The sequence below is a fragment of the Xiphophorus maculatus genome, chromosome 5 (assembly GCF_002775205.1).
Source record: "Xiphophorus maculatus strain JP 163 A chromosome 5, X_maculatus-5.0-male, whole genome shotgun sequence".
Taxonomy (NCBI): Eukaryota; Metazoa; Chordata; class Actinopteri; order Cyprinodontiformes; family Poeciliidae; genus Xiphophorus; species Xiphophorus maculatus.
The window spans coordinates 26465208-26490143 of NC_036447.1; the positions used below are offsets into that span (position 1 = coordinate 26465208).

The following is a 24936-nucleotide window of genomic DNA, read 5'->3' on the forward strand; positions in this document are numbered from 1 at the left end:
TTAGAAAATATGACTTTCCGTGTGTTTCAGATGGGAAACGGATCCTAATTACTGCGTGAACGTGAAGAAGACCCCTCCGTATGACAAAGGCACAAGACTGGTGGACTTCATAGATTTGGTCGTGTTGGATTTCTTGATGAGTATGTTTATTCAGGACAGAGCTGCTTTACACTACAGTTTAATTCAGTTTGTTCATATCCCATCCAGTCACAACCAACTCATCAGAACCTGTCAGAAAACTTTAATTCAGCATTCTAGTTACTTAGTATTTTTACTAAAGATAGAAAGGAGCTAAATCACTTTTAATGTCAGTTAGAAAATGTTAGAAGCCCAGTCCGTGGCATTGGGTCATCGGCTTTGCAGCGACCCTGTCTGCTGAGCAAGTGTGAGGTAACACATACACAAATAAAAATAAGTGTCCCTGTCGTTGCCCAGATCTGCAGCAAGACTGAGAGAACTCTGCTGTGATATTAGCGCAGGCCTCAGATTGAAAATTGCTTTTTACAGTCACTGTAATAAAAAAGAAAGACTCAAGGTGACAAACAGACTTGAACTGAATGCTGTCTAGACAGATGACATCAAAACATTTAAAGCTTTTTATACGAGTCTGTTAGAGTTTTGAGAACTTCATGGAGTCGTGGAGCCGTGATGAAAAGCTGTGTGTACATTTCAGCTTTGTAAGCAACAGTGCAAAACTAAATGAATATAGCAATGTGAAGAAAAAAAATGCATTCAATTGAATGCTTAATTCAATGCATTAAGCATTCAATTTCTGTAGAGTTTAGGTAGAGTCTGTTCTTAGCAACTTTCCATTATTGCTCCATACCTCCCTGAAGTTCACCAAAATAAAGTAGGATATACTTTACTGATCTCTGAGGGGAAATTGCTTATCAGTTGACAAGCTACTCCATCCAAGGTGTTAAATATTAATAATACAAATGTAACCATAAGAGATAAAATGTGTAAAATATACCTAAGAGTGATGTAAGTAATTCATGACTGAATATAAATAAATACATAAATATACATGTCCTAATTAAAAAAAAAAAAAAACTCATCCTTTATGTATATTTTTTTAAACATGTAAAATATCATGTAAAATCAACTTTTTATTTTCTTCTCACACGTTTCTTATGATAAAAGGATTATGATAATGAGTGGGACTTGTTTTCCAAGGATTGTCTAAAAAAAATTTTCTCAAAACTTTATTGATCAGCGTCTTGGCTGTCGCAGTAAAACGTAAATCACTATAAACGGAGAACGGTTTCCGAAAGCAAGTACACTCCAACTGTATGAGCAAATGTATTAAAATTCCAACAAGAGCATAAGGAACTTTTCGAACAAGGGATGAAACGAGATTTTATTTTTAAAAAATGAAGGCTACAGGCCTGTTTTCACTCAACCTTCAACGCCTGACAACCTCCCGTCAACAGAGTTCACTGCGCGTTGCCATAACAACGAGCTCGTCGCCGTGGTTCCCTCACAACTTTTCCCTGCGCAGGTAAGAAAGAAAGTTGCTAAAGTGTCTTTTTCATTTATTTATTTGTAATTTGTTAGCGAGAGCGCGTTATGTTTCAAGTAACCGTTCAAGTTTATAATTGGCACTTTATTTTATTTTATTTTTTTCATTTGCAGACACTCATAATTGAGGAAGCTTTTTTATTATAATTTTTTTCTGCGAGTCGTCGTCTGTCGTCGAAATGCTAGCATAGTTAGCTAACAAAACTCACATTTAGCTTAGCATGGTAAATTTTGTCACGCAGTAGTGATGGGCAACAGACAAAACTACTGTAAACTACTGAAAAAAACCTGTTGAATTTAGTGGAAGAAACTAAATGTAGTCGTAGCACAGGTGTTGTGCTACGACTACAGGGTAGTTAATGCTTGTCAATAATTTAACCAAACTGCCATTATTTGTTTAAATATTACATTCATTGTTATCTTGCTTAGTTTACTGTATATTTAATTTAAAGCTTTAAAGCTACAGTGCCAACAAAATTTTCACTCTGAACTTTTTCACACTTTGCCACAAACGTTTATGTATTTTTCTGTGATATTATGTGGTGCACTAACATGAAGTAGAGAAAGGATACGTGCTTTTTACAATTTCTTCCAAATAACAATCTGGAAAGTGTGATGTGGAAATGGTTCGGTATCTTTTAATATATCCTAAAAGATTTTGGGAGATATACCTTACTACCTCTGAAGGTAGTATTGTCAACTACCTTCAGAGGTCAACTAATGAATAAACAGAGTCCATTTGTTAGAGAATGAAAAAAAAAATATCCCAAGCTTTTAAAAATACACAGATGTATGAGGGTGTAGGTTCACCTCCTGACAGAATAGAAATATTAAACATAAAGCCGGAGCAGCAAAAGTTGGACTAGAAGCATAATTCATATGTTGGAATGGCACAAGACTTGAAATTTGCGTTTACACACACTTTCCATCCAATCTGATTAAAGCTTGAGCTTGTTTGAAAGCATAAATTAGCAGGGATTTTAGTGTGAAAAGATGCCCTAAAACACCTGCAGCTGCAAATGGCAATAATACAAAGTATTGATTCAAGGCAACCAAGTACAAACTTTTCAGATTTGCATTTGCTAAAAATATTGAAAATCATGTGTACTTTTCTTTCAACTTCATCTGCGATGCTATGTATGACTACTGCATGATACAGCATGGCTGTAACCTTTTCTCATTTCTTTAATTCCCTACAGAAACTGACTGTTGCAATGCAGTGTCTATTTTGTTATTCTCACACCGGCTAGTGGTGTACACAAACAAATCAGCAGCATGTTTGCTGGCTCTTCTCCGATGTGTCATAGTGACAAATCAAAGTGTGGACCCACAGTTAAGAAAAAGGCCCACTCCCCTGAAAGAACTTTACTGCCTCTGTTCTCTGAGAAATGCTTCCCAACATCCTCTGGGTCAAAGGACCTTTTCAGTTTTACATCTTTCACTGAAGACCTTCCATCTAACAAACCCGAGCCGTTGTGGAAACCACCTCATCTCATCGGTCATGCTGGTTCACAGAGAGCCATAGCGGAGGCAAAATGGGCTGAAGGACTTCGACCAGTGACCCTTGCCTTAAGAGCTCACACCCCCACTAGAATCGCTCAGCTGAAAGCAGAGAGGTAATATTGTTTGGTAGTTAAAGAAAAAGAAAAAATGAAATAGCATTTTTGTTTCCAAACGCTGAGCTTCAACGGCGTAATGCTAAACAGAAGGTTATATTGCTAACTGAAATCCTTTCATGAAAATCTGACCAATCTCAAAAGGTCAAGTTTTTCCCTTTGAGTCCTAAAGGAGTTTCTCGTTTGTTGATTCTTCTTTGTTGCTTCAGTCTTGCAGGGTATTATGAATCGATAGATGCGTCAGAGGGGAAGGGCAGAAGAAAAATGAAAAGTGCAAAAGGAAGTAAACAAATTGAATACTCTATGAGTGGCATAGAGGTTTTTCATTTGTTTGCAGAAAGGAAAGGCCTGGATGAACTGTTTTACCTGAAGGAAGTGCATGAGGATACATACAGGTAGAACTGGCACTTGATTCCTTTTGTTGATTGAATGCTGAATGTTAAAATGTAAATGAGTGTGTAAGTGTAATTTTGATTTGTAGGCCTTATGATCTGCAAGTGGTCCCAGCCACAGATGCTGGAACGGACTACTACGTCTTCTGCCCTAATTCTGTGGTTCACGTGACGGCGACAGGATTTGGTGGAGCTGTCAGTCTTGGAGATTGGTACAGAGAGTACGTGCTATGGACGACTTTGCAGAGAATCAGTTTTTTCAGAAACTTCAGAATGAACAAAACTTTTTCCAGGTAAAGTGCTTCTACAATAATTTGTCTGTCTTACTGGGGGTGCACCAATCGTAGCTTCCTGGCCAATCACCGACAGCCGATTTTTAAAAACCCCTATTTCTCCCCGCTGGGCTATAATGTGCAACGTTGCTTATATGTATTTCTTTTCATCTTCTCTTGGCTGCGTGTGGCAGCTGGCATAAGACGGTACGCAGGATACATTTTCGGCGCAAGTGCGACGAGCTTCAGGACCTGCTTCTTTTAGCTGTACCTCAGTTCAGAACTGCTCTACATCTGTTATCTGGGTAAGTTAGGAGTAACTTCAGTTTGGATAGTGATCTAAATAATACAGGAACATTTGTGTTGAATGCAAACTGTCTTAAACGCTTAGATGAAGCAAACAAAATTGGACTTTTAAGCCACTTTTGTACTCCTTGTGCCTACAGAGTAATTGAGGAGCTACAAGGAATAAACTGGATGCCTTTGGATGAATCTAAAAGCTTTTCATTGCTAGAATTCAAGAAAGTACTGATGACGAAAAACAATGAGTGTTTTCTGACTCTACAGAGGTTATCCAAATATCAGGCTGCGCTTATGAATTCGGTATGTCTTTGTCTCAGAAAGACATCTAAAAAAGATGCAGTTTTTGGCTCAGCAAAAGTATTACTTTTGTTTTATTAATTAAAAAAACGTCTAATTCTCTTTGATGAAACTTTTATCTTCAGGTAAAAGATGAGTCTTATGAAAATCACACGGCGCTCCAGATTCAACTAAAACTTTCCAAAAAGATCAAGAATTCTTCTGAAGCCATTTACCAGCTCTTGGCCCGCCGACAAAGCATAAAGAAACAGCTGGCCGAGGCGGAAAGCATTTTGAAGAAACTGGGAAACTTTGCGTTGTTGGTCCATCACATCATCATGCAGAATCTTGCTACTGTCGTTCAGCAAGATGCCAATTCTTTTCTCAAATTCTTTAAGGTATGAAGAGAGTATAAAACAAAGTGTACTGCAAATGTGTTTATGTAGCGCAAATGTTTTTATATGGCATGAAGTTAAAGTTTAAACTTTAACGTAGAAAGAGAGTATGCAAATGTATTCAGTCACTGCATTTGTTTGAGAAAGTTAATGGACTAACAGCATTATGAATGCCAATGAACAGAGCAATGATAAAGTTGTGGAGCAGTTTCAAGTTAGGCCAGGCTATAAAAAGGTATTCCGAGTTTTGAATATCTCAAAGAATACTGTTTAACTCATCAAATTATCAGGTGTCTGTTCCCTAAAAAGTCTTAAATTCATGTATATAAAAATAAGGTCTTAAAATATCTTAGATTCATTTAAAAATATATATGTGTGGCTTAAATACGTTAACACAGGTCCTAAATTTTAAAGTCAAGACGGTTAAGCTAATGGTTATTACTAATATGTGCTTGCTAGCTACTTTTTTTTTTTTTTTTTTTAAATCATGGATGGCATTTTTTCCCCTCTGTTGACTCACTTCGTTTGCCTACCATTATGACACTTGGCGTCCTCTGGAAAAAAAAAAAGCTTGGCGCTATCGGTGTTAAGGTTGCAGAGAGCCATTTGCAGTGTGAGAAGCGCAAAGCCACTGCCAAGAGCTTCAAACAGAGCCCAGAAATCTCATCGTTTTTGCTATGGATGATGGTAATAGAGGGGGATCCCTCTAATATTCCATTTATTTATAGTTTTTTCAGTCTTAAATTTTATTCATGATGGCATTAAAATGGCCTTAAGTTTGACTTTCTGAAACCTGCATATACTCTTGTTTATAGAGTTTGGCACAACCAGTTGCAGAGATCCACTGCTTAGGTGGGGTAACATGTTAGTAGGACAGGTTTTTGTAGTGCACTACCCAAATCTGGCCTTTGTGGAAAGCAGAATTACACATCAGTTTCATTTGGAATTAACACTGGGCAAAAACCAGTCACCAGTCACTTTCACGTTCTCTTCTCTAAAAGTTATTTTCAGAACTAAGACACATTTTTTTCCTGTTAACATAAATGGGGACACAAAGCTATTATGAAACTCATCTTTTAGGAGTTGGTACGCTGATGTTTATTGTATTATGCGTTTCTCAGAAAGTTTCATCTCAGCGGCGCAGTGTCTTCTACACTGAATTGCGTTTCAGTGCCAATAGTCAGTTAAGCACTGACCCACCAATCTCTGAGTTTCACAAAGCACTGACCAATTCCTTCCTGAGGGCTGACACCATTGTTCAGGTAGATAAGCATTTATTTTTTTAAAACAAATTTTATGATATTTAAATTAGAATATGTATTGTATGGACATCAACTCTTTTCATCCCTGACAGTTATGTGACGATTTAGGATTCTTCCTGGAGACTAGCAGCAAAGACTGCGACTCGGATCAGGATTTAACCTCTGATGAATATTCTACTGCGACAGGTACGGTCATTTCTTTTTGTTTCTATTAATGTTGTGTTGTAGTAACATCAGTTGCTTTATATGGAAGCCAACAGCAGACATGCTCTACATATACTTATTTTCCCTTGGTTTTCTTGAGATGACTTAATTTCCTGATGGTTTTTTTCAAGTAAACCTATCACCAGTGGCATGAAATTGAAGGATGGATTCAGGTTTAACACGCTCCTCGATTAACTTGTTAATTTGAGAAAACCATCGGGAAATGAACTCACTATCTCAATAAAAACATTGTGAAATTAACTCGTTATCTTGAGAGAACCATCGTGAAAAATACTCATCTTGAGGAAACCATCGGGATAACTCGTTATCTTGAGAAAACCACTGGCGAATGAATTTATCTCCAGAAAACCATCTGGAAAAAGTATGTGCAAAAGATGTCCGCTCTCAGCTTCCGTAGCTTAGAGTTGCAATTTTGTAAGAAAGACAAGTTTTTATTGTTCTCCAGAAGCAAACGCAGTTGCAGTGATTGATTAACCAACCTTTCTCATTCAGCTTCTTTGATGGTGGAAGGCAAAAAGGTGAATGACTATCCTCTTTCCAAAGCCCGGCTAGAGTGGTACGTCAACATCAATGATGTTACAAAGCAAGTTGATACTGAGCATGCCAAGATCATCAAGGTAAAAGTATCTGTTTTTACAATCACTAGACACTGATCTTAAATATTAGTAGTCTGTTCATATCTTTTCATGTCTCTTCGGACAGGACTCCGAACTAGAAATAGAACAGCTCTATGCGAATTACTCATGGTTGAAGAACATCCATTTGTTTGTCAGTCAGTGGAGTTCAGCCTTACTGGAAACCATTAAGGATCAGCCTGCGTCTGTGTATGAGGAGCTCATTAAGCAGCTGCACTGCTGGGCTCAGAGAGTCCAGACAGTGACCCCATCAAGCCGCACATCCAACAATCTGATCGTCATCCATTCTACCAGTACAAAGCAAACTCTAAGTATGTGTCCCCTGTGCAAAAACAAAAGCTTCCTTTTCTCAAACTGCAACTTGTGGTTTCATAAACTGAAAGTCAGATATTAATATTCTGGGGTTTTGGAAACTTTTCCAAATGTTAAGTAATGTAAAACACTGAAAACTGCAAAAGAAAAAAAGAGAGCAGTGAATACATTTGAAAACCTTTTAATTGATTTAATTTTGCAAATTTGTGTGCTGTATCTGCGTCAAACAATACATTAAACTAGATTTGTCGCAAAAATTGCACACTGTTAACAGAACATAACGTACAAACCACCAAGATGCTCTTTAAGCTTCATGAAAGGTTTGCTAATGTCTGTACTGTTTGAGAAATGTACTTTGTGTCTCATGATGAATCCTCTTCCTCTCTTTCCTGTTGTTTCATCAGTGGAGGTGCTTGGCATCATTAAGGAGGAAGTGCAAAGCTTGCTTGTTGACCAGATGAAGAGGCAGTCAGAAACCCTCATAAAGGAGTTGGAGAGGATGACTGCTGAACTCAGAACAAAACCAGATGATGTGAATGACTTCTCTCAATTCGTCTTTACGGTAAAGAAACTTTTTCAAAATAAGACGTTTACACAAAAGAGGACAACATTTGAAAATAATGGTTATATCAACGTGAAATGCAGTTAAAACCTGATACTTGCGTACACCCAATACAGATTTTTTTTCTCACTGTGGGACGTAAAATCAGACCAAACTTCTCTTGTTTTAGGTGACTTAAAATGACCAAAGATAGGTTGCCAGGATGCCCTATAAGTCTGTTTAAGTCTCTAAATTAAAGACAATTTTGTTTGTTTTACACTTAAAAGAAAGGTTTATGAACAATAAGTGCGATTTTAGGCCATCTTTTTTTTTTTACACTTTCACTGCTGTTTCATATTGAAATACAAAACAATGTCTCTATACATCTTTGTTCTATTTTTAAAAGTTTTTCATTTCAAGGATTTGATCTTTGTGCAACATTTATTTTAACATCTTTCTATCAACCGGCATCTCTAATTGGCAGTGGAAGTGGTAGAGGGTTGTGATACTTTAAAATATGTTGGATAAACAGGTTATTTGTTGCCCCTGTGCAGGTCAGGGAGTTGGAGAAGATGTTGGCTGACATGCAGAGGCGTTTGGAATACATTCTCTCTCTCCGTGACACAATTTGCATGATCTATAGGAAGATGACTGAGGAGGAACTGGCTTTGGAAGAGAAGGTTAGCTGACAGAGATGTGAAAATTATGCCATAAATAAGACACTTTATAGACATGCTCTCCTTTTATGTGCATAAACTTGAAAACTTGCAACGTTCGGTCAGATCTCGAAAATATTACTTTTTCATTTGCATCCGTTTGTGTTCTTATATTTAGGTGATGAGGATGTGGGATAATTTTATTGCCCATCTGAAACAGGCTGATGCCCTTGTGTCCCAAAGCCTTCCCACTGTGACCAATGCACTGGGCACAATGTTTTCATATTTGTCATATGACCTTAGAAATATAGTCCTTAAGGCCACCTCTGGGCCTTTCCTTGACCCGAGCCAGAATGCCAACGAGATGGTGTGTAAACTAAAATACATGGGTACACGTGTGCAAACACTCAGGACCAAACTGGAGGAGCTTAGTAATTGCAGTCAAACCATGCAAGGTGAGTCTAGATAAAAATATTTTGTATGAGAAAAAAAAAAAATAGGCATCTTTAATAGTTACTCAACTAATTGAGAAATAGATGTTATCAAGTTACCAAACCTCTGACTCTTTGTGCGTCCCATTAGAGCAGCAACTGGATCTAGCTAGTCTGGCAGTAGATGTTAAGAAAATCCTCGCCCGTGGAGAGCTGTGGCAACTTAAAGCTGAGTGCACTACGTGGATGGAAGAGTGGAATCTACTAAAACTCAGTGATGTAACCTGTCAAGTCATTCATTTTTACCTTATTACCAGAGAAAATGAAATAGCTACAATATAAATTTTTTTATTTGATCTACTCCTTAAGTAAATTGGAATGTCCTTCAGACTTAAGTGAATTTGTGATTTTTTTCTGGCATCTGTTAATTTCTTTGGAGCTTAAATAACTTGAATAAACCTACAACAAATAACGTGTGATCGTCATCCGACCTAGTTTAGGCCTGTTGTAAAGCATTATTTTAGGAATTTGAGTAATTTTTTCTATGAGAGTATCAATAGGTACTGATAAATTAGAAAATATGATTAAATGCAGCTACCGTGCGCAGTTTAATGACACAAATCAAACTTCTATACGTGCTTGGTATCCTAAAGAAGTGTATTACAAATGGGTATGTTTCTTAAGAGCAGTATTTGTTGTTGTGGGGCTGTGACTGCTGTGCCATGCAGTCACAGCCTTACAGTTACCTAAAAAAGAAGTAATAAATAGTTCTTATTGCTAGTTTCATTATTATCACAACAGTACTACAAAATATAAAACTTTTAACTCCATCCCTACCTGTACTCTAGAAATCCTTATTATTCTATGATGCTTCATTTATCTCCTGGTTTGTTTTCATTGTTAGGTTTCAGTGCCACAAGCTATGGAGAAAATTATCCTTTGGAAAAACCAAGCACTATCTTTGACCAGTATCATCCCTGCTGATGATGCAGTGCTGGAAGAAACTTCAAGAATCTTGAAAAAGCTAAGCCACCAGGCTGAGGTCTTGGCAAATCTGAAGAAGTCCATGCTTAAGGAGAAACACTGGAAAATTCTTCTCCAAGGTTAGTGACTTTGTTTATGTATGTTTTACCACATGCACCACATCTTATACAGTGCTTTGCAAAAATAATAATTTCATGTGAATTTTTTCACTGCTCACTATTGCTTTTTCCTACTACGATAATTGATTTTGGGGGGGACTTAATATAACAGAATAACACTAAGTTGCGCATAATTGTGAAGTGGAAAAACAAGAATATGTAGTTTTCAGCATTCTTTGCTTATTGAAATTGAGAAAAATGTACCATGGGTCCATATTAAACACCCTTGGTCAATACTTTGTAAAATCACCAACATTTGCCCTTCTGACTTTTCAAGCTAGCCATATTAAATGGACAACCTCTCTAGGGCAAGTTTGAAGAATTGTCTCACATCCTCTGGATTTAGATACAATCTTTGACTTTTCCATTCCAACACAAAATATGCTTTGATCTATACTACTCCATTGTATTTTGACTGTATGTTTAGGTTCATTTTCCTGCTGAAGGAATTGTTCTACATTGAGGCTATTTTGACTTCTGCAAGGCTTGTCCTTCTCCATCAGAAGGACTCTTTTGTTTCTTTATTTTAACAATGGCTTTCTTTTTGCTGTTTGTTTTCGAACATTATTATTTACTCATTTTTATGATTTTATTTTAAGGTTGCATTCATTTTTACGAGAGGTTATATGAGTCATTTTAATAAACACCATATCTCTAAGGTTTTTATTTGTTAATTTAGAAAACGCTGCATCATTTTTCCCCACTTTACAGTTAAGTACTACTTTGTTTTGGTCTGTAACACATAACCGCTGTAAAATACACAAGAATTTGTATTTGGCAAAATGTGGAATTGTTTAAGGGATGTAAATACTTTTACAAGGTATATATGATTCCAAGAGTAATATGAAATATTCATAAAAAAAATTTTTGTCACACAGACATGGGCCTCCTTGATGTTCAGGAGAACAACCTGACTGTCGGTACATTCATGTCTTTTTTTGTCTCTGAAACCCACCAAACACTTTTAGAAAAGGCAAGTAAATATTTCAGATTATATGCAGTCTGGTACAGTAGTGATTGCATGGCAACAACGGACAAGATAACATGTTTTGGAAATCAGGCTTAATAATTACTTAATGTAAACCATCCTCTTTTTTTTTTTTTAACTATTATCAGACATGCAGGGACGCACAAATAGAGAGAGACTTGGAGAAGGGTCTCCAAATGCTTTGTTCACAATGGAAACAGAGACTCTTTCAGCTACATGAGTTGGTTCTCCCTACTTGCCGTCATTGTCGGACTTCAAGAAGCTTCGAGGCAGAAGAGATGTTCATAGGATCCATCCGGTTAACTGTTAAAACCACCCAGCAATGCTTCTGTAATGGTACCAGATTCTCCATTGTTGGTATGGCCAAATAAATTTCACCATTTCGGTATTTCACATGAAGACTTTGATTTCACTGCTTCTATACCTCAGGAGTTTACGTTACAGCAATATTCTCCTACTTTCTCTCTAAGGCCTAGAAACATACTTTACTGACATACAGAAGGATTTGATAACACTTTCCACTATGATGAAGTCCCCACACAGTGTTGAGTTCAGGCTGCAGTTGAGAAAATTGGCCGAGTCTCTCAAATTTCTTGGTGAAGTAGTGATTAAGAAAGAATTTTAAAAGATTTTCTGTTTGTCTTCAGCTCTTTAAAATAAACTGCCTTTTTTCTCATCATTTATAGATAAGCTGCTTGATTTATTTGAAAGATTTCAGCAGATTTGGGTCTTCCTGACAAAGACATTAATAGAAACATCAAATTGTGACCGAGTAGATCTGGTAAGTTCTAATGCGTACACAAGTTGAACATGTCTCATTTTAAAAGCTTTGTAACTAAATATTTTCATGTGGAATTTTTTTTTCAGCTGAAGCATTTTCAACCAGTTGATGAAGCTTTTAAAAAAATAATGCAATCAATCTCAACCGACCCTCACGTGTGGACATTTCTGAGCTCTGAACAAAATCGCAGATATTATGGTGAAAGCTTTTGCAAGACCCTCATGGATGGTTTGTTTACAATGGAAGATATTTCCAACCGGATGGAGAAACTTTTTCAGAACTTTCGTGAGCGGTTTCCAAGACTGTACTTTTTGAGCAAGAGTGAGATAATGCAGCTACTCTCTTTTCACCCTTTGGTATTGAAACAGCAATTCTTTTTGCGCAAATGCTTCAAAGGTGTACATTCGCTTGAAGTGGATCTTAAAGGATTGTCACATGCAAGCATTTTGGAGGACTCTGGGCTTTTATCTGAAAATCCCAAAGTTCTGGGTGTTTTTGGCAGCCTCCGGGAACACATTGCTTTTCAGCCTCCTCTGGAATCGAGCCGTGACATCGTGTTTTGGCTATGTGAATTTGAAAAACATTTGAAATTGTCAATGGTAAAACTCATAAAACAGTGCCTAGTGCTGAGAAGACAGCTTGAGCCGGTCGGTCAAGAGATAATGTATGTCAGTAAAGTGGCTGACTCTGAGTCGGGCAATGCAGACGAGATGAAAGATGCACACCCATTGTTAGATTTGTTTCTGGATTTTCCACTTCAATGTCTGCTTGTGGTAGAGGAGGCATTCTGCTACGGATGTGTTCTCAAGGCTTTCCAGGAAGGAAGTCCAGAAGCGTTGAACGAGATCAAGACAAAGAACAATTTAAAACTGACAATCCTTTGCAATGTTATCAGGAATAGAGTCCTGGGCTCTGAAAATAAATCTTTGATTTCCAAATATGCAATGATGTGTTTGCGGGCCTTGGTGCAACTTGCAATGAATCATGGACAGCAGCTGTCTCGACTCATAGACCTACCAGGGGTACCCGAGTCATCTTTTGAGTGGCTAAGCATGATGAAGTATCATATCAACACAGAAAATGAGAGTCTGGATTGCAGTGATAATCCATCATGTTATGTGGATATTTTGGGTCACCATTTCCAGTACGGCTTTGAGTATTATGGACCACATGACTGGTTGTTGGTGCATACTCCCACCACAGACAAGGCAACACTGGGGCTTGTTCTTGCTTTGATGAGGTACAGGTCTGGATTTATGGGTGGACTTTCAATGTCTGGGAGAACAAACACTGTAATCCAGCTAGGAAAAGCTCTTGGACAGCTGGTTGTGGTTAAAGAGTGCTCTCCAAGCACAGCATCTGGTGTTGTTCAACGAATGTTGGTGGGTGCCATTCAGGCAGGAGCGTGGCTTTTGTTGGAATCTGTGGACTTACTATCACAAGGTGTCCTGACAGTGCTACAACAACTTCTCAGTGACATACACCACTGCTATGTGGCTGTACAGAAAAAAAGGAATCAAAAGCTGACAAAAAAGTGTGAAACTGCACCCAGAAACACAGGTTGCATTGAGACGTTAGATCCAGAATACCATTCTGAGCTTTTAGGGAAAATACTGTTTTTCAACACAAGCTTTGGATGTGTTCTTACCTCATCTAATCAATATGCATCAAAGATTCCAGATTGCCTGCGATTTGCTGCCAGGCCTGTTTCATTAGCACACCCTGATTACAGAATTGTTGCTGAAGTGACGCTGGCTTCCATTGGATTCTTAGATGCATTGTCTTTAAGCCATCGTCTGTTGTGCCTGATCACCCTGATTAAAGATTCTGAATGCCTCCCTGATTTATTCAATGACAATCAAAGCTGTTTTCTTGTTGTCTTGCAAAAGCTCATCTCTGCCTCAGAAATATACTTACACCATGCTGTAAGGCAGCGAGAAATTTCCATTCGGGATCAAGTAAGTGATGCTGAAGAGAGTGATCCTTTGTCAGTGGAAAAAAAAGAAACTACAAAGCTTCCACAGCTACGCAAGGCTCTGTTGTGCACTCTACAGGCTTTGATGGAGGAAACAGCGATTGTCAAAGCTATTCTTTCTGTTTTGACACCGGAGCACAGAAAAGCCTCCCAGTTCTACACTATTCTCAAGGACACATTCCCTTTAGCAGTTCAGTTTCCAGATTTTCAAAAATTTATTCAAGAAAGAGAGAAAAAACAACTTCAAGATGCAGTTGTTGAAGAGCTGCAAGAAGTTCACCTCTGTTGTGACAAGGAAATAATAAAGCAAACCCTTACTCTATACCAGACCCTGAAGTTCTCTCAAACAGTCATTCTTATTGGCCCATCAGGTAGTGGAAAAACTACTTGTTACAGTATTCTGGCTGGGGCATTAAGTAGACTGGCAAGCACAAGTATAAACAGCAAAGGTACCTCAAATGGAGAAGCACAGATCATTGCATTGAAATGGTGCTATGTTGACACTGTGGTCCTGTTTCCAAATGCCATGTCCCACAGTGAGCTATTTGGATGTTTCTGTGAAGAAAGAGGATGGAAAGATGGAGCTGTTGCAAAAGTTCTGAAAGATTCAGAACGATACGATCGAACATGCCTTGAAATCTTTATGGATAACATAGACAGCGAAGAGACATCACTTGCAAAGTGGTTGGTATTGGATGGAGAGCCTATAGGTCAGCCTTGCTGGTTAGATTACTTAACCACACTGTGCAGTCCCCAGGATCCACATCTGTGTATGTCAACAGGTGAAACAATCTTATCTCCATCACAATTCAGTCTGCTGCTGGAGATGACCGACCTATGTGATGCAAGCCCTTCTGTTGTGACCCGGTGTGGCCTTGTTTATTTCAAACACACTGATGTGTGGAAGTCCATATGGAACAGTGAAATGGATGCTATCTCAAAAGAGTATAAACTGGATGAAGGAGTACAGAAAATGTGGAAACGACTGGCTCAAGACCTTTTCTCCAAAACATTGAGTTTACTTGGACAACATGGTTTAACTTCTGTCAATAATTTTGAAAGTGGATCATGTGAAAATTATGGCCTTCAAGAAATCACATCTTTTGTTAGGATCCTGCGAGCTGTTCTTCTACATTTTGTAAGGCACCCCCAAAAAGACAAAACAGGTGTGTTAATCACTAAAGATGAGCTGATACACTTGTGATAGTCATGCTGGTTTCCATTTTGTGTGACTTACCTGTCTATCTCATGTGACTTTAGATGAAACCGATGACCCAAACAGCAATGCTCAAAATGAGCAAGAGCTGCTCTTCAGAAACTTTTTCTTGGTGGCTTATGTTTGGGCATTTGGTGGACATCTGCACTTTAGGTACACAAATCTTAATGGAGCCTTTGAAATGTAGTTCTTTGTGTGTTGAGCAGTTTTACATTGCTGAGTATCTCTTCTAATATTTGTAACAACTTTTTTTAACCTTTCTGTTTTTTGTTTGTTTTTGTTTTTTTCAGGCATTGGCCAAAATTTGACTTGTTAACCCGCAAGGTGCTGTTTGATTCCAGGTACAAAATTCAAGTGCCAGAGCTAGAAAGTTTATTTGAACACTTTTTCAGTAAAGACAGTAAAATGAATCCAAATGATATGTTGTCAACAAATACCGTTACTCCAAAGGTTTGTTCCTTATATTGAATCAACAATTGTGAAAATGAATAAAGCATTCAGGCTATCATCCTCTAGACTTTGAATCTATCTATTCTTATTTCCAATTTATTACAATAGTTTTGGACATACTGGCATCTGGTGGACACAATGTTGGAGACAAACCAGCCAGTGTTGATTGCAGGAGAGCCGGGTTCTGGGAGAACTACTCTGAGCAACAGCTTGTCAAGTTTTGACCTGCCACACATTAACATTGCAGCAAGTCCACTCCTGACCTACAAAGACCTGCGCCTCATACTTAAAAATATCTGCAGACAGAAGTACGGAAAAGATGTGTATTCAACAGCAAAACCTCCAAGTCTCCTTTTGTTTGTGGAGGATTTGCATGATGCTCCCTGTGGTAAGTAAAAATAATGACTGTTACATTTCATAGATAAAAAGCTTTTGAAATTAATATGTTTTATTTTTGTTGAAAGATGTTTCTGGGAGAGAATCAACAGCCTTGGAGGCACTTCGTCAATGTATGTCAAAGGGAGAGATAGTGACACTTGACTCCTACTTTCTTGAGACTGTGAATTCTGAAACTGTCAGCTATTTGACTACGTCTAATATCTCCAGACTGGGTGATCGTGATCGTGAGAGTAGTGGAATATCTTTGCGACTCTCAAGACTCTTCTCCATCTTTGTGCTGCCTAGCCTTTCTGAAGATGCTATTTTGTCTTTCCATTCTGCATTTCTAAAAAGGTGGCTTAGAGAAATGCCACTAGATTGCTGTGTCGAGAAAATGTCAACCTGTATAGTCACTGCAACTATAAGTCTTTACAATGCTGTATGTGATCATTTTCATCCCACTGGAAAGAGGCCCTTCTTTATATTCTCTTACCATGACATTCAGAAGGTGTTTTCAGGGATGTACTTGTGGCAGCATGACATTCTAAACACAAAAACCCAGAAAGACAGAAAAAAGCATTCAGGTTTTCTACCGTTTGCATCAAGTACTTCAGTACCTATTCTTAGCATAATACATCTCTGGATGCATGAGTGCATACGCACCTTCGGTGACAGGTTCTGCTCAGAGAAGGAGATGAATACTTTTCTGACACTTGTTGCCAAGACAACATTAATCCACTATGGACGTGAGTTTATGGAAGGAACCCAGATGGACATTTTGGAAGTTGAAGATATACAACAATTACTTACAGTAGGTCAGAATGTTGATTCTACACAATTTCATCAGAGGAGTATAGGTGGACAGTCAGACCTTCACAATGGCCAGGCAGAATCTAGAGCATTTTCCACAGAGGAGACAAGCCTTGAAAGTTACACAGTTGGACCAGAGTTGTTGAAGCTCATCGTAGAAGAAATGACCAGGCTTGTGTGTGCTCCTGAGTTCTATCCTGCAACAGAATCTGTGAAGCATCAGCCAAAGATTAAACGCAGCTCGTATCAGCAGCATGACTTTGATGTACTACAGCAAAAGCTGCAAGCGCTCATTGATAGAGAAGTCGATGATATCTATAGCATAACAAACAGGTACATTTTGCACACACAGGGAATGATGCAGCTACTACACATACTCAGGGCTTTGCTTCTACCTGGAGGCCATGGAGTGCTGATCGGCTCAGACAGAAAAACGGGACGTAAAACTGCTGTACGTTTAGCTGCCTACATCACAGGTTATGAGTTAATAGAGTTAGATTCTAGCAATGAGACTCAGTTCCATGACATCCTAAAAGAAGCAAAGCACAGAACCAAACTGAATGACATTAATACCATAATACTGGTCCATGAAAACGTCAGTCCGGCTGTGAGAGAAGAAATACTGATGCTTATGGCACAGAAGGCCTCCCCAGTGGATTACAAAGAAGAAAAACTGAGTACTCATGTTTTCAGAGTGACCTCTCTGAAATACTTAAGTCGATACCGCATGGAAAGTTGGATAAATGAAAAGTAAGTGGAAGACAAAGTTTATCACTTAGTCATTGTGCAAAATCTAGTACTTGTTCAAAGAATAAAGTCCAGCAACACACCAAACATATGCATCTTTATGACCAAAATGGGCATCTTGGTAGGACATTGTGATGCACTGTTTCCTGACACTTTTTTGTCAACGGCAGCCCAAATTTATTTAGCAACTTAAGCTAAAGTAACTCTTTTTGGCATGAAGGACAGCTTTTCCAAAGCTTTTCAGGGATGCTTTGTATCAGTTGTCTAGTCATCACAAATTAGCCCCTTTTAAACTTGAGGAAAACATGCATGCTTCTTTTTCCTGCTCCAAGCACACCAATTGAAGCTGCAGTATGTAACTTTTACACAAATGTCCTTTTCTATATTTATTTAAACTGTCACTATGTCATGACAGTAAGGTATGAGACAGATAATCTGTGAAAAAAATCAAGGTCCTCCACCTCCTCCCAGTACTGCTATTGCTGTCTAAAGAAATGCTCCGCTCCCAGTCAAAAACAACCAATCAGATTCTGGAGGAGTGTCTTACCGCTGTCAATCACCATCGTGTACGCATCTAAAAATGTGCTGTTGGTAGAGAAACAACTTCCTGTTAAAGGAAAACCGTTTATCCACCATCTGTGGCCATGCCTTAGGATTCGAGGCAGACTATGTTTTGGTGAAGTAGCTGTAGCATAGCAGGAAGCAAGAGGGAGTGGGTGAGAACAAGAGTGAATGACAGCACTGAAACCCTCCTCCTGGCTCTGATTGGTTGTTTCTTACTGACTGGTGTATTTCTGCAGTTAGTACTTGGAGCATTGGGAAAAGGCACTGGAGCTTGATTTTTTTTTTCCAGAAATTATCTGTCTCATATTATACTGTTATAACATAATGACAATTTGAACGAAAATGAGTAGTTTTTTTTTATAAAGGCTATATACTGCAACTTTAAGAGGAAAAATATTCACTTTCTGCATAGTATTTTGTAACATTTAACATATAGGATGATGTACAGATATTTAGTTGGTTGTAATGTCATAGTGCCTGATAAATGTACCTCTTTTGAACTGAGTTTCTGTTTTGTTTTAATTTTAAAAATTTTTAAAACCGCATTATGGCATTGTGAATATATATAAGTATATACAAATACATGGCATGGAATTGTTCAAAGCTTGCTGGTTTTTGTGTGTGAACTCTCAACTCTGTGTTATGTCTTTCTCTGTGAACCAAAGGTCTTTTGGTAAAGATTACAAAAACATCCACGTGTTCCTGTTGATGTCTTTCGCAAAAGTCAATGATTTACCCGCAAACAAAGAAACACAGCTCTGGAGTGTAAGTGCTGAAATATTAAGTGTGTCAAATAAATTTTGTATTGTGCTGTAATAAAAAAATATTTTATGTTCACTTTTATAGATAAACAATCCAAAATACATACCTTATTTTAAAACATTTTAACAGCAACTTTATTGTCAAGGTTAAAGATGTCAGATCTATTGTATTTACTGTACATGCAATCATTAGGAAGATAAAACCAACGTCCCGGGCAAAAAAAATTTAATGTTCTGTGCAACAATATTTTACTTCCTGCATACTTTTACATTTTAGACACAATTGACCAAGGCCCTGAAGCTCAGCTGCTGTGTGGAAGTCTACCAGACATGGTCCTGTCAGTCTTTGGCAGAACTAGCTATTCAGAGCCTCAAATTGTGTCCTTTAAATAGTGAGTCTCGCCAATAGAACTCATCTAAACCTTACCATGTTTTGTTTTTTTTTTGTACCTGTTTTTGCCCCTGAAACATTAACTCTTTGGTTTTATGTGGTTGTGTTTGTTCTTTTTTTTAAAGCACCCACAGAGGTCTCAGAGGATACCTTGTCTGTGGCTATGGCAGGAATCCACCAGTCTTCATTTAAGCATTCTTCTATCTTTGATAAATCTCGTCCGTTGATCCCTACGACTTATTTGGAGTTCATCGCCTGCTTTGCCCACGTTTACAACAAACTGTACAGCAAATGGCAAACCAAACATGACAGGTAACTGTCCTGCTGTATTGTTGCAGCTTTTTTTCCCTTCTTTTTTTAAAAATCATTTTAAGGTTAAACCTGAATTGACAAAAATATGACATTGACACACTCGGCTATATAAAACATACTATGGTGTATAGCTTTTCCAGATAAAAAGATGTACTATAGAACCATTCAAACATACTGACAATTCTGATAGTTCTGACTGCAGTGTTTTAAAATTTAATATACTTACATTACAGTACATTTGCTTTTCACTAGGGTAAAGCAGAATCAGAATATTCTAGACCGTTTCAGTTCTTGTGATAATGGATTGTAAAGAATAATATCACACTTTGCTTTCCTTTTTTGCTGATTGAGAAGAACAAACAATATCAAACAAAGGAAATTGTTATGCATCAAACCAGGCATACTGTATGTTGGGTGTTACGAGGGTAAAATATTGTAAATCAGATATTTCTTTCTCTAATTGTTATGCTATTTCCTTAGTTGCCATAACATTTGTAATTATGTGTATCTTGAGAATTCTAACATTCAATTCAGGTTCTGTTTTTTCCTTAATGGAGATAAATACAATATGTCACACATGGTTTTTCTGGACTGAAACATAATAAAGTTCTATATATTTCTTCCAGAATTACTAATGCTCTGACACGCTTGGATGCTGTGAATAAAACATCAGAACTGTGTAAACAACTTTTAACGCGACTGCAAGAACAGATTGATAACGCACAGAAGGTAATGCAAAGCAATTTAATGCACTTTTAATATAATTAAACTCTACTGTAGTTTTGTTTGTCATTAGAATATCTTTAAAAGTTTCTTTAAAACATTTGTTTACCTTTGGAGTTTACTCTAGTCATGAGTATAACAGAACATATGCAGAATTAGCCAGAAGTGCCTTTTTTTGAACAAAAAATCTATTTCTCTATTCAAAAGCTTGAGTCAGAGCTCCTGGATATTTTACAACGGTTGAGGGTAGAATATGAAGAAGCTGTGGAGAGACGCATTGCTGGAGAGAACAAACTGAATCACATGGAGAAGATGATTTCACAGTTTGAAAATCTGGTAATGTTTTTTCATTTAATATCATGACAACATTTTCATAAATATAGATCTGAAGAGTCTGGTGTGTATACTGTATGTATCCAGCCCACCTGAGTCAATACTCTATTGAACCACCTTTTGCTTTGTTAGTTTTCCCTCACACATGTATGTAGGCCAGAAAATTCAGTTTCAAACATGGAGAACTCTCAACTTTGTAAATCTAATTTATACCTCACTAATTGATCAACTCCAGTTAGAGTATGGATTGTGGAGTACTTATTACTTTAGACCAACATTTAGCTTCATATTTTTAATATAGGAGCAAGACCCTAGAGAAACTCCTATTAGTTTATAAAACTTAGTAACCCAGAACAAGAATCAAATATGTAGAACCAACATTTAGCTTTTTTGTTACTCTTACCTTTCTGTCTTTCTTTTCGTTTTGTTGTTTGGTTTGAATTTTTTCTAATTCATGTAAAGCACTTTGAACTGTCTTGTTGCTGGAAATGTATACATATCCACTGAATACATATCCACCTTTACCTATTACTTCAAACTATCTTAATCGTCTCCACAACTTTCTTTCTGAACTGTCTGCTGTGTTTCTTCTCTTCTGTGTTTCTTCTCCATAGCACTTTTGTTCACGACTCTTCTCTGATAAACCTTCACTGAACATCTGAATTTGTACTGATTTTAGATTCTCTTTACAACTTAAGTGATTCTGAAGCAGGGATGGGTGTTTATTGTATCGTTCATCATTTATTGTGATCAATTTCTTAGCATGATAAGAGTTTAAACAATTGTTGCCGCAATAAATTCAAGTCAATTATGTTTAAAAATGCTGTTATTGTTGGAATTCATTCTGCTATTTTTCTCCACTGTTCAACAAAAGATGTATCAACAAAAAATGTAAAATATGATTAAGTGCAGTTACAAATCACAATTCTTTTTGTGACTTGTGTCCTAAAGAGGCATATTACAAATGGAAATGTTTTTCAAGATCAGTGTTTGTGCTGCAGGGCGATGATTGCAATCACAGCCATACAGCTACCTATAAAAAGTAAAAAGTAGTTCTTATCGTAAATTTTATTGTTATCACAATAGTACCACATATCATATTGCCCACCAACATTCTGATGGCTATGGCTCGCACTGGATTTTATTTAGGGGTATCTGACTAAAGATGGCTGAATACATATCCACTTCTTTCCATCTCATTATTATGCATTTTGGTCTAACAAAATTTGCTTTTTATATATGTGAAAATGTTTTGTTTAAAATGTCAGAAAATACATTTCCTTTGCAAGACACTGTATAATATTTGTCCAAAACTACATTAATGTCTTTTGTTTTGTAATGGATGCTTTGTGTTGAACATTTTTGGACATCTAGTAGTTTACGGTTGTTCTTTTTTGCTTTGTCTTTTTCAAGATACAATCAATATTCCTGGCAGGCCTTGACATTCTGAATTGCTTGAATCAAGCTGACCTGGAGGAGGTGCGTCACTACAGGGATCCACCAGAGGGGGTGGTGAAGATGATGGACGCTATGTGTTTGATGTTTAACCGTCCGGCAGGCTGGGAGAGTACCAAGCATCTCCTCGGACAGACCAACATTTTTGAGGTGCGTGAAGGGAAAGTGTCTCGGAGTAAAACCTTCTTAATATGACACAGAATGCAATGAAATTCAAAGCAGTGCTCATTCATTCATCATCAGTTTGTACACCAATTAAACAATCGTTTTTTTGCACCTTTGTTGAATGCTTTTAGCAAAATCATTTTTTGTCCCCAGGAGCTGCAGTTCTTTGACCGCTCCAGTATGACCAGTGAGCAGCTGGCGCAGCTCAAAGAGATAATCGAGAGTCCTCTGTTTGAACCAGAGGCTGTGCGAGAAGTCAGCAGGGCCTGTGAGTCCCTGTGCCGATGGATCCGGGCCATGTATGAGTGCTGCCTTTTGCAACATAACGTGTTGCTCAAGAGACAATTGGAAGCTCAAGCCGGAAGTGCACGGCGTATACTGCACTTGTTGAAGAAGCGAGAGAGGGAGGCCGATAACCGCTTAGAAAACTACGAGCAACAGCTTCGAAACATTCGAAATGAGCTGCAGGACCTCCAACACCAGCTGTACAAAGCTGAGGACGAAGGAGAAGAGGCTACCAGATGTGCTGTGCGTGTGGCGATGCTGTACCAAAACTGGAGGGCTTTATTTCAGGTGATACAAACATGCTTTCTAAACCCACAATTTCTACAAATCGTTTTCCCAGATTTTTATTTTTTTGGCTTTTATTTGCGATGCGGTGACAGGATATTTGTCCCCTTACATACAAATAAGGGGACAAATACTCCCTTAATCACTTAAACTAAACTTAGATCTAGTTTAAGTGATTCTGGGAGTAACAGGGTGTCCCCACATCCTTAAAAAGTCTAAAATTAAAGAAAATGTATGTTGGCCTTAAATACATTAATTACAGATTTTTAAATTTGCTGTAACTATATAAGTTTTTGTTTTTTGGGGTTTTTTTATGGCGCTTTTGTCTCAGGCACATGCTGATTTGAGTCGCATGCTGATATCATCACTCACTGCACTCTCTGTCTCAAGGCCATTAAGGCTACTGGTAACCAGATGCTAGTACTTGCTAGTAAGTAACTAGCATTTTTGCACTTTTCATGGGTAAATGTAAATTTATCAGCTGTTGGTTGGACAACGTTTGTCTTCAACACTTATTTCTGTTGCCAACCCATACAAGGCTACAGCCAAAGATCACAAAAAGTTTACAGTTTTGGTCCCCTGGGAAAACAAGCATTACTTTCATACATTTCTATTGTGATATCGATCTTAAATTTTATTCATAATGGTCTTTAAAAGTCTTAAATTTCAGGCAGTGAGACCTTTGAAACCCTGAATTAGTGGTGGCTGATAAAACTGAACTGAAAAATGTGGTCAGTCATTGTTAATTCACTATTTAGCATTGGGTTAGATATAACATTTCACAAATAAATAAAATAGAAACTTTTCTCTCTTTTTAGGTCGCCACTAATCTTAAAACTAGTTTGATGATCTGAAATATCCATTAAATCTGCAAGGAGGCAACAGTGTTGAGCGGTAACAAATGTCTCTTTTATTTTATCTCAGAAATTGGAGTCGCGTCGTCAGAAGATACCTGGTGATGCTCTTATTCTTTCGGCCGCCATCTCATACTTAGGACCGTTTGGGGCTGCTGTACGGACAGATCTAAAGGACAAGTGGATGGAACTTTGCCGGACTCGACATATTGACGTAAACCCCAAGGACATCAGAAGCTCCCTGTTTACCGACGGAGGCACAGAAACCATTACTCCCCCTCCTGGGTTTCCCATCCCCGTGACTGAGAATCTGACGCTGCCTCTGGGTTGGCTTTTAGAAATAAACGACTGGCAGCTTGAGGACACATTCTCGACCAGACTCAGAGTGAAGCTGTTTCTATGGGGCTACAAGGAGGCCTGCATTTTCCGCTGGCCTCTTCTGGCAGACTCTTACCAACACTTCCAACTGAGCTCTCAGAAGTGGTTCACAAGACGTAGGTCCTCTCATTGTTGAACTTATTTCTGTTTAACCTGAACTAATTTAATTCAAGGAGTCACAATCATTAAGCACACAGTTATTTTAATTTAATGGCATTTACATATTTGTGATTGGAACAAAGCACTATAAAGAATTTAACACCTTGTGTTTTCTGATTTAAAAAATCTAACTATATTTATTTTTTGATCATCTTATTTGCCCTTTCTTATTGAGGGAACGGAGTGCTTTTCAAAAGTATTCATACCATTTGAACATCTTAACACTATGTCCATTTACAACAACAAACATCAGTATTTTTGCTATTTGTGAACATTGACTTTCAAGTCGTGCCACATACTCTTAATTGGACCGAACGATATGCTTTGATATGACTTCAAAGTTAATAACGGCTCTGTGTGTGTCTATTGGGTAATATTCACATCACGTCTTGTCTCGTGCAGTTCACTGAGTCTCATTTCTAAGTTGTTTTGAAACCTCTTCAAATCTGTGCTAGCAGTCAGTACATCTCACTTACCTCCTGTCCAGGAAGGACTGCAACTCTTGAGAAGGAGTTAGAGTGTGATATGGTGCTGTGTGCTGATGATTCGGACCTCATTGAGAAGCTGGATCTCGCTGCTGAGAAAGGTGATTTAAATAACCAAATAAAGTACCTATTGTTCAAATAAAGAAGTGTTTTTCATAAGTCAAATACTGATGCAAATCTTGTTTTTTTTTTTTTTTCAGGATTGGCTGTACTTGTTACTAATGTGGAACGTGCCAAACCTAGTCCCGAGTTTCTGGCAAAACTGGTGCCTCCAAATCGATTTTGGTTTTATAGACGAGAGCAGCCTCCTCAACCCGTTCATCCAGATTTCCGCCTCTTCCTCAGCACGCCTCTGCCTGTCAGACTGCTTCAAAGGGGTAAGAACGTCTGCTGCAGGTGTTGCACTTTTCATGAGTAAATGGAAATTTACCCAACATTTTTGCACCAACATTTTTTCCTACA

The 24936-nt window shown here is 37.9% G+C and overlaps 2 protein-coding genes across 7 annotated transcripts in view; both read left to right on the top strand.

The window, feature by feature from the left end:
- Positions 1 to 24936, top strand: part of LOC102234307 (extracellular serine/threonine protein kinase FAM20C-like) — a 43387-nt gene that overhangs the window by 7211 nt on the left and 11240 nt on the right. For all 6 annotated transcript variants that reach the window (XM_023334278.1, XM_023334279.1, XM_023334280.1 and 3 more), the window contains one exon: positions 31 to 140. In XM_023334278.1, the coding sequence (XP_023190046.1) occupies positions 31 to 140 (110 nt within the window). The remainder of the gene's footprint in view (positions 1 to 30; positions 141 to 24936) is intronic.
- LOC106700010 (dynein heavy chain domain-containing protein 1-like) overlaps positions 2737 to 24936 on the top strand; it is a 31258-nt gene continuing 9058 nt past the window's right edge. Inside the window, exons 1-34 of the mRNA XM_014473264.2 lie at positions 2737 to 3137; positions 3347 to 3532; positions 3619 to 3822; positions 3996 to 4106; positions 4248 to 4404; positions 4527 to 4778; positions 5897 to 6037; positions 6130 to 6223; positions 6755 to 6879; positions 6965 to 7208; positions 7614 to 7771; positions 8305 to 8430; positions 8585 to 8861; positions 8989 to 9116; positions 9742 to 9940; positions 10858 to 10952; positions 11096 to 11324; positions 11438 to 11563; positions 11654 to 11748; positions 11835 to 14889; positions 14984 to 15092; positions 15230 to 15389; positions 15498 to 15777; positions 15854 to 17327; positions 18554 to 18653; positions 18927 to 19041; positions 19166 to 19352; positions 19979 to 20081; positions 20283 to 20411; positions 21822 to 22013; positions 22182 to 22601; positions 23523 to 23946; positions 24477 to 24575; positions 24675 to 24851. Coding sequence (XP_014328750.1) covers positions 2797 to 3137; positions 3347 to 3532; positions 3619 to 3822; positions 3996 to 4106; positions 4248 to 4404; positions 4527 to 4778; positions 5897 to 6037; positions 6130 to 6223; positions 6755 to 6879; positions 6965 to 7208; positions 7614 to 7771; positions 8305 to 8430; positions 8585 to 8861; positions 8989 to 9116; positions 9742 to 9940; positions 10858 to 10952; positions 11096 to 11324; positions 11438 to 11563; positions 11654 to 11748; positions 11835 to 14889; positions 14984 to 15092; positions 15230 to 15389; positions 15498 to 15777; positions 15854 to 17327; positions 18554 to 18653; positions 18927 to 19041; positions 19166 to 19352; positions 19979 to 20081; positions 20283 to 20411; positions 21822 to 22013; positions 22182 to 22601; positions 23523 to 23946; positions 24477 to 24575; positions 24675 to 24851 — 10312 coding nt within the window. The 5' untranslated portion in view covers positions 2737 to 2796. The remainder of the gene's footprint in view (positions 3138 to 3346; positions 3533 to 3618; positions 3823 to 3995; positions 4107 to 4247; positions 4405 to 4526; positions 4779 to 5896; positions 6038 to 6129; positions 6224 to 6754; positions 6880 to 6964; positions 7209 to 7613; positions 7772 to 8304; positions 8431 to 8584; positions 8862 to 8988; positions 9117 to 9741; positions 9941 to 10857; positions 10953 to 11095; positions 11325 to 11437; positions 11564 to 11653; positions 11749 to 11834; positions 14890 to 14983; positions 15093 to 15229; positions 15390 to 15497; positions 15778 to 15853; positions 17328 to 18553; positions 18654 to 18926; positions 19042 to 19165; positions 19353 to 19978; positions 20082 to 20282; positions 20412 to 21821; positions 22014 to 22181; positions 22602 to 23522; positions 23947 to 24476; positions 24576 to 24674; positions 24852 to 24936) is intronic.